The sequence below is a fragment of the Vulpes vulpes genome, chromosome 7, assembly GCF_048418805.1.
Source record: "Vulpes vulpes isolate BD-2025 chromosome 7, VulVul3, whole genome shotgun sequence".
Classification (NCBI taxonomy): Eukaryota; Metazoa; Chordata; class Mammalia; order Carnivora; family Canidae; genus Vulpes; species Vulpes vulpes.
Window position 1 is genome coordinate 25,423,792 of NC_132786.1, and position 14,377 is coordinate 25,438,168.

The 14,377-nt window shown below is 58.7% G+C and overlaps 1 protein-coding gene across 3 annotated transcripts in view; it reads right to left on the bottom strand.

The window, feature by feature from the left end:
* Positions 1-371: 371 nt before the first annotated feature.
* Positions 372-14,377, bottom strand: part of VIPR2 (vasoactive intestinal peptide receptor 2) — a 58,177-nt gene continuing 44,171 nt past the window's right edge. For 2 of the 3 annotated variants that reach the window (XM_072763296.1, XM_025993721.2), the window contains 8 exons: positions 11,502-11,643; positions 7,915-8,065; positions 7,071-7,131; positions 5,717-5,786; positions 5,085-5,176; positions 1,978-2,107; positions 1,864-1,905; positions 372-1,188 (listed from right to left, as the gene is read on the bottom strand). In XM_072763296.1, coding sequence (XP_072619397.1) covers positions 1,015-1,188; positions 1,864-1,905; positions 1,978-2,107; positions 5,085-5,176; positions 5,717-5,786; positions 7,071-7,131; positions 7,915-8,065; positions 11,502-11,643 — 862 coding nt within the window. In that variant the 3' untranslated portion in view covers positions 372-1,014. The remainder of the gene's footprint in view (positions 1,189-1,863; positions 1,906-1,977; positions 2,108-5,084; positions 5,177-5,716; positions 5,787-7,070; positions 7,132-7,914; positions 8,066-11,501; positions 11,644-14,377) is intronic. The other variant, XM_072763295.1, reaches the window with a different exon arrangement.

Consider the following 14,377-nt stretch of genomic DNA (forward strand, 5'->3'; position numbering starts at 1 on the left):
CCGGCCCTGCGGCCAGGACTCCATCTGTCCCACCCTTCCTGTGGAAGGCTGCAGGGCCTGAGTTGGTGGCTTCCACGCGGCCCCTGCCCACCCCCTTGTGCTGGTGTCCCGGCCACCCCCTCGGCAGCCAGCCTCTGGAGGCCTTGGGCTTGGGAGCACCAGCACCATGCACAGGGTGGAGGGGCTGGATGGTGTCTGGGCAGAAGGCCCAACTGTCACACATTGCAGGGCCGGGCCCGGGCCATTGGTGGGCTCACCGTCTTTGCCACCCGCTGCTCCCCTGGGGCTGCTCGGCGCCCCCAGACCCACTCCCCAGGTCTGCTGGCTTCAGGGGAGCCGGGATCGAGGATGCTGCCAAAGTGGGACAGAAGTGCCCAACACACTTGCAGTTTGTTAAGATGATTCTCCATTTAAACAGAAATGACTTTAAGATGATTTTCATCACAAGGAGACTAGGTTTCTGCTCCCCCCAGAAACTGCCTGGTGTCTCAGTCACCCCGATGACCTGGCCCTAGAACCTGTCCCTAGGTCACCCCTCTTGGGGGAGGGGCCCTTATGACATATACCCTGCTGGCCAGCCAGACACCCTCTTTGTCTGTCCTGGGAGTAAACAGGGGGAGGGCACCCTGGGGCCAGGGGACACGTGGGGACACCCACAGGGGCGGGTCTTGTTCAGTGTTGTGTCCTGCAGGTGACAGGGCTGCCCCAGTCACCTGCCCAGGGGCTGGGGGCGAGGGCCAGCACTGGGGTCACACAGACAGAAGGCCCAGCCCCAACCCAGCACTGGCAGCAGGACTAGAAACCCCGTTTCCTTCCATGGTGGCAGGATCCAGGTTCTGGGCCCATGTTGCTCCTCTCAAGCCCCCTGTTCTCTGTGGGAATGGGCCCATCAACCTGGGCAAAGCCAGCCAGCCACAGTGTGACCCCGGTTCCATCGAGGCACACATAGAGACCAGCGCTAGCACGTCACGGCTAACATGCCCCCGGGGAGTCCGTCTGTGAGGCGGTGGCATGCTAGATGACCGAGGTCTCTGTGTGCAAGAAGGACAGGGCGCGGGAGCCCCGGGGATGCTGCAGGGCACTTTCGGAGCCGTTCCTGGAGACGGAAGAGCTGTGCAGCCGGGAGTCCTGGCCGCAGGGCCGGCTGGGGCACATGCCTCGCCACTTCCTTTTCAGCTCACTCTGCACCTGGGGTGAGGGCAAGGCCACAAGGAAGCGGGGTCAGGCGAACATGGGAGCTTGGGAGCACGAGCTCCCCCCGAGAGAAGCACCCATGCTGGGTGGGCGCTGACGGGCCTCTGGCCGTCTCCTCCCCTCTGGAGAATCTGTGGGCACAGAGGGTGCTGCTCAGCTTGCTCCAGGAGGAGAGGTAACACAGCAGCAGGACTGGGGGTCTCTCTGGGTCAGGTGGGGAATCGGTTCTAGGTCGCCCACTCGAAGTGGTGAGGGGGGCAGGCTCAGGAAGGGCCTGGACCCAGTGAGCGCACATGCACAGCTGCACAAAAGCAGGTGTCATAAGACTGAGGGGCCCCTGCACATGCGACCTGATGAGCTGTGGAGGGGAGCCCGGGGAGCCTGGGGAGAAGGGTCCCATCCATTCGTCCGCCTTCCCCTCGGGTCTGTGTGGCCCGGTGTCCGGGGTCAAGGGGCAAGACAGTGACCAGCCAGGGTGGTGGGTCCTTCTCAGCCACCCAGCTGGGGAGCTTGCAGGGGCCGGCCTGTGGGAGGGCCAGTGTGGATGGTGCCGGAAGGGACGGCATGGGGCTGCCCCAGCGGGAGACCCGAGCCCCCAGTGGGTGGATGGGGGCACGTGAGGGCATCCCCCATAGGCCAACGGTCCCCAAGCCCTGACCGAGCACTTACTTCGCTGTTGAGAAAGCAGTACAGGATGGCCACCACCAGGCCCTGCAAGACAGGGGGCGGGGGTCAGGGCCGCGCACCCACTGGGGCAAGAAGGACAGCCCTGTTCACACGTACCTGAAAAGATCCAATGCACAATTCAAACAGGATCTGGTATTTGGAGGAGATGCCGATAGGAAACACAGCAAATACCATGTAGTGAACTCCGAACAGTGGGATAAGCAACAGCGTGGACTTGGTTAGCCTCCTGCCACAAAGGGAAAGTGGTAAGCCTATAGGGTTGGGGCTGCACGCTGGCCCAGGGCCACCCCGGGCTGAGCCTGTTTCTCACAAGTTTGAGTAACCCACCCCAACTATGCGCAGAATATGCCACCTACGCAGCCACCCCCTTGCAAGACATCCCGACAAGGCCAACCAACAGCCACCGTGGTTGAAAGTCTTGGGGGTCTTACTGCCCCGAGTGGAGCATCCTGGGTTTTAACTGTCGGGACAGAGGCACGTTTCACTTTCAGGTCAAAGTTGCAGAGCAGCAGAGGTGCAGCCCTCGAACACGGGCTGTGGGCAGGGCCGGTGACCCAGCCTCTGGGCTGTGGGTTCTGTGGAGCTGTGTCACCTGGAGTCACTACCCACCCCGGTCACAATGCAGATCTGCTTGCGGCCTCAGAGGCTTGAAGGTGAACCGCAGAGCCCATGCCCTCCTGCAGCGGCACTCGCCGTGCCATGGCCCATCCCCACCCCACCAGTGGACAGTCTCCCTTCTCTAAGCCAGGGCTCCTTAGGGTGTCTCCAGCCTCTGCTGCAGCAGGACCCCTGGAGGTCACCGTGGATGACCCCTGTGCCGCCCATCCTTGTGCACAGACTCCGTGGGGTTTCCCATGACGCTGCAGCCACTGTCTGGGAACCCCACTTTGGGAACCAATGCTCTGAGCCGGGGACTCTCACTGCTGTGCGTTAGACGCATCATCCAGGGAGCCTGCAAGACTCCCCTGGGCAGCCTGTGTCTACAGTCCCGTTATCAGGTCAGTATGGCAGGAGTGGCTGGGTGGACCTAATATCCTCCTGGGTGACCCCACCCCTGCAACATGCTCTGCGTCGGGAGCACTGGGGCCCCTGGGGGGTTGTCAAGAATGAGGATGTTGGCCCCAGGCCAGTTCAGGCCACTCGGTGATGTGGGTGCACGCTGAGCCCCCAAATGAGCATCCAGTTGCCTCCAGTGACCCAGTGGCCTCATCTTGAGGGACCAAGTGAGGGGGCTATCTCCCCACCTTCTCTGGTTAGTTGATAGTCATGAGTTTCTTTACGTATTTTTGAGGTACCTGCCCCAAACCTAGCACTCAGAGCCTGGGATGTAAGTTCTAGAAATGTGTCCATTTCTCCTGATTTCTGCCCCACCTAAACAGCACATCCTGTGACACTCACAAAAACTGGGAAGTCTGCCTCAGGCCATCTGCACAAAGCCTGGAGGCTTGGCCGTTCTGCAGCAGAGCATGAGCTGCCCCCTAACAGAGCTGAATGCTCACCCTGATGAGGTGGCTGCATTTCACGTCTGGGCTCAGCATTAGCCTGTGGGCAGGGGGTGGGCTGTGCAGGGTGCTGAGCCCTTTGGCTCAGGGTGAGACGGGGGTCTTGGCCTGACTTCCTACATACGCCTGGAGGTGGCTACCCTGCTTGCCTCCAGAGAAGGGTTCCTGCTTGGGGTTGTTACTGTTACAGGTACAGAGAAGACACCAAGGTGCCACCAGAGGCAGCGTCGCAGGCATGCCCGGATTTTTGTCATCCTGGAAAAAGAACAGACCCTATCTTCCCTACTTAATCTTGTTTCTAAAATAAAAGCATGTAGGGGATCCCTGGGTGGCGCAGCGGTTTAGCGCCTGCCTTTGGCCCAGGGCGCGATCCTGGAGACCCGGGATCGAATCCCACATTGGGCTCCTGGTGCATGGAGCCTACTTCTCCCTCTGCCTGTGTCTCTGCCTCTGTCTCTCTCTCTCTGTGACTATCATAAATAAAAATAAAATAAAATAAAATAAAATAAAATAAAATAAAAGCATGTATGTAGAAGATCTACATAACGAACACTCCCAAGGAAAAGGTCTGCACAGAAGCTAAGCGACACCAGCCAAACATCAAAACTTGAGTTCGACAAGCCCCTAAGCAGCTGCCCCTGGGCCGCAGGCATGAGCGGGTCCGGGCGCCAGCAGGAGCGCTGCTCAGATGGGGCAACACCACTCTGTCCATGGTAGACCCACACGCCTTCCTTCCTGCAGGGCTGACCTCCATGCACCCCATGAATAGACGGGGCAGAGGAAGGACGCCATGGGCTTTATGCTCCAGGGGGCACCGGCAGGAGGGTCTGGGCCCCACACCGACAGCTGCCGGTGCCAAACGTCTCCTCCTAACTTAGAGCTGGTTATTATGGATGAGGACAGTGAGGCGCGGAGTGGTCAGGTCGCACCCCAGGCCTCCTGCTGCTGCGTGAACCCAGCACCAGTCCTGTGCACAGATGGCGCCAGGTCCACCCTGGCTGTCCCAGGAGGTAGGGGAAGGACACCCCTGAGTGCGGCCACCACGGCACAGTCAGGTCACCCGCCCAAGTTACCCAGCTCCAGGCAGCCCGGATTCCACACCTGGTCTGTCTGAACCTGCGGCTCCAATAGGCTGGACCAACCACCCCACGCTAAGCTGGTTCTACTTTATAACAAAGTTGTGAGCTTCACTCTCTCTTTATAAATTCTCAGCCATAATTCACAGAATCTTTAAGTTCTTTTACAGGGTCTTCAGGGCCCATAAAGTAGCTGGATGATGGTGGGCATGTTCTCTTTCCCACCGGGCAGGTATGATGATAACTATCCTCCTGTACTCGTTCAGCCCAAACCTGCCCATTATTATCAAGTACAAAGCCGGGCGTTAGATGCCATGTGGTCCGATGGGGGAGAAAGAATAATGTATAAAATACAAATAATGTGTGGCCAAGGAGAAAAGGTCAGATTACAAAGCAGGGAAGTGAGCCAAATGCTTCAGTCACTAAGCTCTCTAGAGGATCTGCCACTGAAATGCAGGGGGTTTGGCTGGAAGGATTCCCCACAGGGAGATATAGCCGCATTCCCGTGAAAGCAGTCCTGCGTTTGGGTGTCTGCTGGGTGCGCAGACCCTCATCCACCCTTACTCTGGACTTCTAGGCCGCGGGGGCCAGTGAGGGCAGCTCCCCGATCCGCACACATACTCACTTGTACTGTGACTGGTCGTTGCCACTGACATCTGGAGATGTCAACTTCTGTAGTAAGATCCGTATGATACTAACGAAGAGGACAAAATTGACCTGCACGAACAGACGGCGTGTTTTTGTGCGACCTCCCCTGCAGGGGCAGGTGCGGCGGGGGGTCTGGAGCTCAGCATCCCTGAGTTGTGTCTCCTCGCCTTGGACAGAGTCCAGGCACCCCTGCAACAGGAGCTCGGGCCCTGCCCACCTGGGTCTGCCCAAGGGTGGGAGCTGGCGGGGTCTCCTGACCACGGCACATGTCCCATGACCTCAGGTGCAGACACAGGTGTCAGTGAAGTTTCAGATGAGAGATGGACGAGTGATAACATGACTCAATGTAACTTTGTATCTGGGGCCTGCAAGCCCCCTGCAGGTGTCTGCGGCAGGGAGCACACCTCTGTCCCCTCCCTCTCGCTCCCGGGCCTTCCTCCCAGAGGGGAGAATGAAGGATGAAAGGGGCGGGCCACTGCCTGCGGTTCTTCTCTGGGAAGACGAAGACGGCACAACGGGGTAACCCTACTGAGTGCAGGGAGGCAGGCTCCCTCTGTCCCCAAGCGCGCAACGCTGTGGAGGGCTGTGCCTCGATCCGGGATTACTCACTATGATGGATGTCAGAATCGGTGCTCGTATGACCCACCAGGGAACACTGTGATCGTTGGTGTCCCAGCAGCTATGGGAAAGAGAGAAGGAATGTCCCGTCGTCACCCAGATCTGTCCATCAGCCGGGGGCAGCGAGGATGTGCACTGCCTGTGGCCTCATCTGGATGCGGAGCCTCTGAACGCAGCTGGCTCCTCGCAGTGCACACGCACCCCCTGGGTGTGTCAATAGACGCCACCCGGAGGCCCATGCGCACTCACACACCCAGATGCCATCCCTCCCCAGCCGGGGACCCTGCTTCACTTCATCCTTCCCGACAGGGACAGGACCTAGTGAGGGACAAGTGAGCATGAGCAGAGCTCCAGGAAGTGGGGGAAGGGCAAGGCCGGCCCCAGCAGCCCCACACCTTGCAAGGAGGAGTGGCTCGTGCTCGCTCTGGCCACCTTCGAAAAATGGGAGTTTATCTCCTGAAAATGACTCTTTTTTCACCCCAGGATAGTTTGTGTCTGTATCTTTAAGGTTTAAAATGCCTTTGGACGACACAAGGCAGGCCCAGCGACGGGCGTCCCGGGTCCAGCATCCGGGCAGCACTGTCCGCATCATTCACTCCACCTCCCCGCTCCAACCCCAGCATGGGCGCAGACCAACCCTGGCCTCTGGGTCCTACTGCTTGTGGCAGCAGGAGGCAGGGTGGCAGGGAGTTGGGTCAGGCCAGCTGGCCCTTGGCCAACCTGGCAGGTACTACAGCGAGTGGGCTTGTGGGCTGAGGCCAGAGGGGTGCCACAGGGTCACAGCGCACAGAAACACCCTGTGTCGCCCTCAGTTACATAAGTCACCGCATCCAGGGTGTCGCTAGGGGTGGGCGAGAGCCCGAACGGGGCAGGGCACTCGTGGTGGGAAAATGTGCCCGAGGGGCGGGGGCCCAGCTCACTGCAGACAGAAAACAGACCCGGTCTGTGCCAGGTTAGAGAACTGCTTCAGCGGCTGTGCTCTCCCGCATTGCTCCCGTCGCCTCTCCCCGCGGGGCACGTGCACCCTGCTTGGCTCCCTCCAGGGACCAGCTCCCCACTGGGGATGCTGTGCCCCTCTCTTTAGCCCCATCCCAGCTCTGCTGCAGGACGTGGTGCTGTTTCTGTCCTGCGCGTGTGGATCCTCTCCTAATATTCCTGCCCCCAACTGTCGTGAGGCTGGGGTCTTCTTGTGGGAGTGATGTCCACGTGCCACCCTGTAACCGTGTGCTTGGTGGCAGCTGCCAGTGCACATCCTCCTTGTGGGCATGGAGCAGGCTTCTCTCCCGTTCACTCGCTGACACCAGCTGCAGGGCTGGGTGCTCGCCCTCACCTCACAGGCACTCACCCTGTGTCTTCCAGGGCAATCCTGGCGGCTGTCCACGCGCCAATGCACACGGTGGGGATGCCTGCAGGGAGACAGCGGGTCACCCCCAGCCCCATGCTTGCTGGCAGGACGCAGCTGCACCCCCTCCCCCGGGCAGCAGGGGTGGGCTGTCTGATGGAGGGTTAGGCGGACACGCCTCATAAACATGCGGGACTCTGCTCAAGCCTCACACGGCAGTGAGGATAAACTGTGTGTGGAAAGCTGGAACCTCACAGGCCTGCACTGCACACATCTCCGCACACTGTATGCGTTGTTCCTGGAGTGTGGGGGCAGGGCAAGGACGGTGGGGTGTCCTACACTGCAGATGGGGGCCCTCTGCTTACACCCCCACCCTGCCCTTCAGGGTTCTGCCAAGGGGCAGGTACTAGGACCTCTCCATGGAAGGCCGCCTGCCCTCCCCTTCTGCCCCTTGCCCCTAACCCCCTGCCCTCCCCTCCTGCCTCTCCTGCCCCTGGGCCCTCCTCTCCTGCCCCTCCTGCCCTCCCTTACTCCCCTCCTCCTGCCCCTCCTGCTCCCCCTCCTACCCCTCCTGCCCTCCCCTCCTGCTCCCCCTCCTGCCCCTCAGCCTTCTCAACACAGGGCGGCCCCAGGACTGGATGCGTGGGGCACAGACTCCTGCTCCTACAGTAGGGGGGCGTCTCCCACAGGAAGCTCGGGTCCTGGGAAAGCACCTCCTCTCGTCACCCGGAGGGCATCCTGCAGGGGTGGCCCAGGGCATCTGTGAGCTGAGGGGTTGGCACTTACAGGGTGAGGGGCGGTGGGGTGGTGGATGGGGCGGCGGGCACAGCTGTGGACCGGTTCTTACCCCATCCGATCAGGAGGTAGGCCACAAGGCGACGGCCGGGGGAGAAGATGGCCACGAGGAGGGTGCGCAGGTGCAGCCCCTCCACCAGCAGCCAGTGGAAGTTCGCCACGATGCAGTACTGGAAAAACACCAGGCTCAGCTTGCAGCCCACCTGCAGGTCACAGAGCACACACGGCCGCTCGGGTAGAACCGCCACGCGTGCCTGCATGCTGAGCATGGAGCTGAGGAAGCGTGACAGCTCAGAGCCCCGGGGACACTGATGTGGCCCCGGCCAGACGCACCAGCCGCCCTTGGCAGGATGTGGCGGGATGTGGCAGGAAGCCCACCACCGGGCGCCCCGCCCCGTTCATCCCCACGTCCCTCGTGGGTCCTGCCCCCGCCCCCCAGGAGACAAAGATCAGTGTAGGACGGGAGCAGTGGCAGCCCGTGAGTGGCCAGGCGTCCCAGGAGAGTCCCCACAGGAGAGCCCACCTGGCACATGACACACACATATCTAACCTTCTCAGACCTTCTTCAGACGTACCAGGTACGTCAGCCTCTGGAACAAAAGTGAAATTGAGGCTTCTAACCCGTAAGTTGTGTCCACGTGTTGAAAAGATCCTCGCTTCTCCTCCCCCACAGCTTTGCCGCCCTCCCTTGAAGGAGACCCACGTGCGAGTGGATAGAGGCACCTTGGTACCCGGGGACGCGTTTTCACGTTTACGCGTGGGTATGTCCGTACAGGCGTGGAAACACAGACACGCGTGCCTATCTCTAGCCACATACTAGGTGGGCACACTTCTCTGTTGTGGGTTTGATGACACACAGCTGAATGTGCCCTGTGGCTGTGCTCGTGCTTACGGGGACTCACAGCAGCCCAAGCCCACCACCCGCTTGCCACCCCCCCACCGCCGCCGCCCCACCAGGTGCCAGGTTCCTGCTTCTCAGGTGGGCAAGGCTAAGCTCATCCTTCGAGTGCTGCACCGTCACTGTGACTGAGGCCAAGTGCCAGGTGCCCGCGGGCCAGCGGTGGAGCAGGAGCCACTCCAGCGAGCGTCAGGGCCTGGGCACCACTCAATTATGGGAACGGCCCGCAGTGTGGCTGTGACCCATTGGCTGCTCATTGTCGGGGAGGGAGGGCTCTGTGCCACCTGATGGGGACACTCTGAGGGGCTGTGGTCCGTGCCTCTGAGGCCGGTGTGGTGTCGACTGCCCTGACCCCTCTGAAAACCACACAGCAAGGTTCACTGCGGTTCTAACATATACACGCCCTTCGATCCAACGTCATCATGTGTGAGCTCCACCCAACAGAAACAAGAACAGAGAGAGGGTCCATGTGCAGGATATTGGTGGGGCCCAGTGCTGCCAGGACGGTCAGTAAGCTGTGTCATGTCCACGCGCCAGACGACTGCCACCCTTCATCCCGACACAACAGCTGGCTCGGGGCTTGCACCCTGGCTGAGTGAGGATGCATGGCACACGGAACGCCTGGTTATGGTGACTGCATCTTCTTGGTACAGCCATGGAAACACCAACCGTGTGCATGTCCACAGCCACTCACAGCCTCTGGGATGTGAGCACAGGATGTCTGGGCCAGGGTGGGCCCTCTGCCAACCTCCCCGTCGGGGCCACAGCCTGCGGGACTATCCCCAGGGCCGCTACCTCCACCGTCTGGGAACTTCCCACCCCGATGCAGCTGCAGTCAGGTCACCAGCCCCGCCTTGGCTGGTGCCCTGCTGACAGTGGCCTCCAGGCAGCCGCCTGGCCTCTCATTTTTCTGGACCAGAACATGCTTTTCCAGGAGTCAGAAAGAAGCAGTGCAGAGGACAAGGATGCCAGTGTGTAGACGGCTGGCAGAGCCAGGGAGCTGGAGGTCTGCTGCCCCGTCTGCTTTATGACCTGGCACGAGACTGTGGCTCCGGGACCCGCTCCCTGAAAGGAACAGGAGGGGCTCTGCCCCCACCTCTGGGCTATCCTCTGTGGGAACTGGTAAGACGCCCAGGCCCTCAGCATCAGGGGTCTCCCTGGTCCCTGGAACACACTTGGTGTCTGCGGGGCTAAGGGGCCCTTGTGCACGTGCAGGCCTGGCACCCGCGCCTTCTCCACACAGACTTGGGCACGGCCTCATGTGTGACCTGAGTCCACAGCTGAGCCCTGGAGAGCATGGGGCCCCCACCACATCATGCAAGCCCCAGGCCAGCAGTCCTCCCGGGCCTGGATCCAGACACGGACGATTGAAGCCAGGCGGGCTATGCTCCCACATGTCCACGAGGGCCTCTGTGCATGCATACATCCTTGTGGCTGTGTGGGCACATGTCTGCACACATGCACATGTGGACCCCAGTGATTACATGTGCACACGTGCCGATGGGCTCTCTCTCACTCTGCCTCTTCCCAACCATCTGCCGCTCTGACTGACACCACAGGGCAGTGCGCCCAGGACCCTCCAGGATATGTAGATGCTCAGCCTCCAGCCTCAGTCTCTGCCTCTTGTCTCCCCAGCCCCTGGGGCAGCCGGCTGTAGCCAGGTCAGAGCTTGGCTGTTTAGACCCTCCAGCTCCGACTGCAGAGCTCACAGTGGCCACTGTGTATTTCCCGAACTCAGGCTCTCAGGGGTGTCTTGGGAAGCTTGCAGGCAGGTTCTGAGAACCCCCAGTGACCCTGCATGCCATGTGTGCTGGTCCCAGCAGGTCACTGCCCGTGTCCCAGTCCCTGGATCGCCAGGAGGAGACACACTGAGCCCAGAGCTCACTTCCCGATCGGTGGGAAGTGGGGGTCAGTGGGAGGTGGCAAGAAGCCTTCTCTCAAAAGGGGAAAGACTCTGTCGAGTTCTTGGCTCCTCCAAATGTCTTGAGAAGCAGGCCCTTGAACCTACTGACCAGCGTCCTGGCTCCTTATGAAAAGAGAAGCACCTCAAAGGTTGCGGTCTGATCAAGAGCCCAAATGACTGGAGCCCAAACGCTTGCCCAAGGTCCTGAGGACACTGCAGCTGTTTGCTGAGGCTCAGGAGGACTCAATTGAGTGACCTGCCTATTGGACAGGCGCGACAAGTGCTGTCCTACGTGGACTAAGCATAGGAGGCCCATGAATGCTAAAGACACAGCCAGAGTGACAAACATCTACAGAAATAATCAGCTGGGTTTTCCTCCCATCATAGAGCTGGGCTGCAGGGGCTCACTCATGGCACAGGTGATTCACACCCAGCCATCTCTGGAAGCATCTATTGCTCATAAGCTGGGAGATCTGGGGTGAAAACAGCATTGTGCATCTCCATCAATGTCAGGATTTTTCAGCCCAGACCAGGCACTGATCACTCAGGGCAATGCCCTCAGGTTGTGCTGGCCCTCCCTGGGACTCAATGCTCATGGCCCACGACCTCCAGTCCCTGGAGGCACCGGTGTTCCCACCCCCATCTCACCTGAGTCCCAGCCTCTGACCCCTCTGCTTCTCCGGCCTGGCTCCTTGCCTTTAACCCTATGCACTGGCCAGGGTGTGAGGTGGGCACACAGACTGAGGGCCAGGGCAGTAAGGACGGGGGTCGTGGGGCTGCAGGTCACACATGCCACCCTGCCCTCAGAGAGAAGACCTGCTCACAGGGACAGCCTTACCCAGGAGGATGGCTGGTCAGGGCAATGCAGTGTGCCCGAGCTGGAGTACAGAACGTCGTCCTTGACCAACACTGAGATGGCTCGGAGGATGAAGGAGAGGAACAGATTCAGGTGGATATAGTTCCGGGTGCAATGCAGCTTCCTGTGGTGGAGAGAGAAGGGATGAGGGGTGGGGATGGGAATGCGGGGTGGGGTGCGGGGGGACGGGGGGAGGAATAAGTAGACTCAGGTTTTGTGAACACTGCAGTAATTGGCTCCAGCCCTTCTCCTGTGTTTAGGGAACCTACTATCCCCACTGCACATAGGGGTTTGCGGTTTGCACAGTGACTAGTTTGCAGGTGACCACCCCCCACCGCCGTGTTCCTACGTCCTTGGGTGGGAGTCTGGGACTGGGATTTCAGACATTGTCCAAAGTGTCTACAGTTACATTATTTGTGATTTCAATAATAAAGTACCAGGTTTGCCAGGAACAGGAGTAAATGATAAAATGCAATAAAAATAAAAACCCAGGGAATAGAAAGAGATTCAGATATTGACATTTTAAGACACCGACTCTTATTCAGATTAATATATTCAAAAAATTGGTGAAGAGGCAGAGAATTTTACTGAAGAATGGAATTGACTACAAAAATCGAATGGAAAGTTGAAAACTCAAAAAGAACCCTAAAATTAGCCATCAAAGTGGCCACCTCTGACATTAGATCCGGTAAAAAAGGGTATCACAAAACAGAAAATACATGGGTAGGCTGAGCATAGATGAGGGGAGAGAAGCCGACTCATGGAACGTATAGAAAAGAGCAGGAAATACATGGGGATGGAGTGATGCTTAGCGGTGAGCACGGCATGGGAGAGCAGAGATGCAAGAGGGATAATCGGGTCCTTAGAGACTGAGCTGAAAATGTCTAGAAGCAAATAGACTCTAATCAGAGACTGAAGGAGCACCACAACCCCCCAAGAAGGACAAACGGAAAGGAAACCACGCTAAGTGCCCAATGCTGAAAACCAAACGGATTCTAGCTTCCAAGCTTGTGGGGGGAAAAAAGCCCCTGTCCTTCAATGAAACGGTGGTGACACGGGCCGCTGACTCCCAAAGAGAAAAATGCCCTTCATTTTTAGTGTGATGAAACATGAAACTGCCAACAGAGACTTCCATATTTTTCAAAACATCCTCAAATGAGGAGAAATTAAGAGAATTTCAGGCGACTGAAAACCACAAGACTTCATTGCCAGCAGGCCCGGGCTGGGGGAGATCCTGCAAGGGGTCTTCAGGCAGCAGGAGGGCCCCGACGGAGACCCGGGGATGGGGAAGGCTCGGGAACGTCAGCACATGGCACTTCTGGGTACCCTCTGCCGCAAATGACAGCTATCACTCCTGGTGGCCTTAAAAGAGGTGTAGGACTAAAATACAAAACAGCAACATCGGGAGCATGAGGGGGACCGGGAGGGGGTAAAGGGGCCATCGGAGGTTAAGCCTACAATACAAGGACGTGCCACAATTTTGGGCTGACACCTATGAGCAGAACAGAATGCAGGAGTGACCACATGAAAGGGGGAAATGGGAATAACGAGGAACCATGAGAGCTGTGCGACAGCCCGCCCCATGCCCCAGGCGCAGGCCTCGGAGGCGGCTCTGGCCCCATGCTGGCATTCCCGCTGCAGTTCAGGGGGGTGGGGGTGAAGGGGGGATGGGGGGCCGGGGTGGGGGGGTGGCTGCACCCACCCACGCCTCCAGCCACCTCTTCTCTCCTCCCGGCTTTGTCCTTAGTCTCCTGCCCATGTCTTGCTCCGAGTGGGGTTGGGGTCTGTCACCGTCCCCCGGACCTGGGCGCGACTCCTTTCAGGGAGCAAGCCATCACAGCAGGAGTGTTTACTGTTTCTCAGCCGTGCCCACATCACTTGTTGCTCATCATGAAGCCTCCCTTCCAAGTACGCCGGATGATGGGTGGCTGTTCAGAGGAACCATGCAGAACGTGCGCCTCCATGGAGGCTAGACTAGAACCCAGCTCCCACAGGCTGGGAATCTGAGTTCCGCGCGTCCCACACAAAACTAGGCCATGTGGTTGTTACTCACGTCCACGCTGGGGTCTGGACCTGGCCTAAGGGACAAGCTGCTCTGCGTCTGTGTGAAGTAAGAACGTGGTCACCGACTGCTCTCTTAGCCACGGGACCTTATGGGCATTAAGTGTCCGTGACTGGAAAGGATTGCTTCCTGGGTGGAGTACCCCGGATCACGGATGGGGCTTGGTCTTGGACACAGCAGCACGCTGACACATGGAGGTGGGAAGGCAGGTGCCTCCGTGGCCATGATGCAGGCAGACCCAAGGCCTGCACACCAGCCCTGTGCACTTTTTTCACTTCTTTCCAGTGACCATTACACACGGAACAGAGCAGAACGACACCCAAGCAAACGTGTCATTTCGTAGCCAAGTGCCACCGGTAGGTGACGAACGATGTCCATGTATGGAAGATCGGTTGGTACTCATGAAATCACTCGAGCTGCTCTTACAAACCAAAACCCACATTGGCCATGGTTCCAAAATGCCATTGGTCTTGCTCATTAAATACTCTGTGCATCCAATTCTGGGAAAAACTGCCGATGCCAAGAATATGGATGGTTCGTATGGGAGAACTGTAGTAATAAGTTGAATGTTTTCTAGTTGAAGATACCCTGTGTCTTGGGGCCCCTGGGTGGCTCAGTGGGTGAGCATCTGCCCTTTGTTCAAGTCATGACCCCGGGGTCCTGGGATCAGGTTCCCTGAAGAAAGCCTACCTCTCTTCAGGGAACCCTACCCTCTGCCTATGTCTCTGCCTCTCTCTGTGTGTGTCTCTCACGAATAAATAAAATCTTAAAAAAAAAAAAAAGATACCATGTTCCA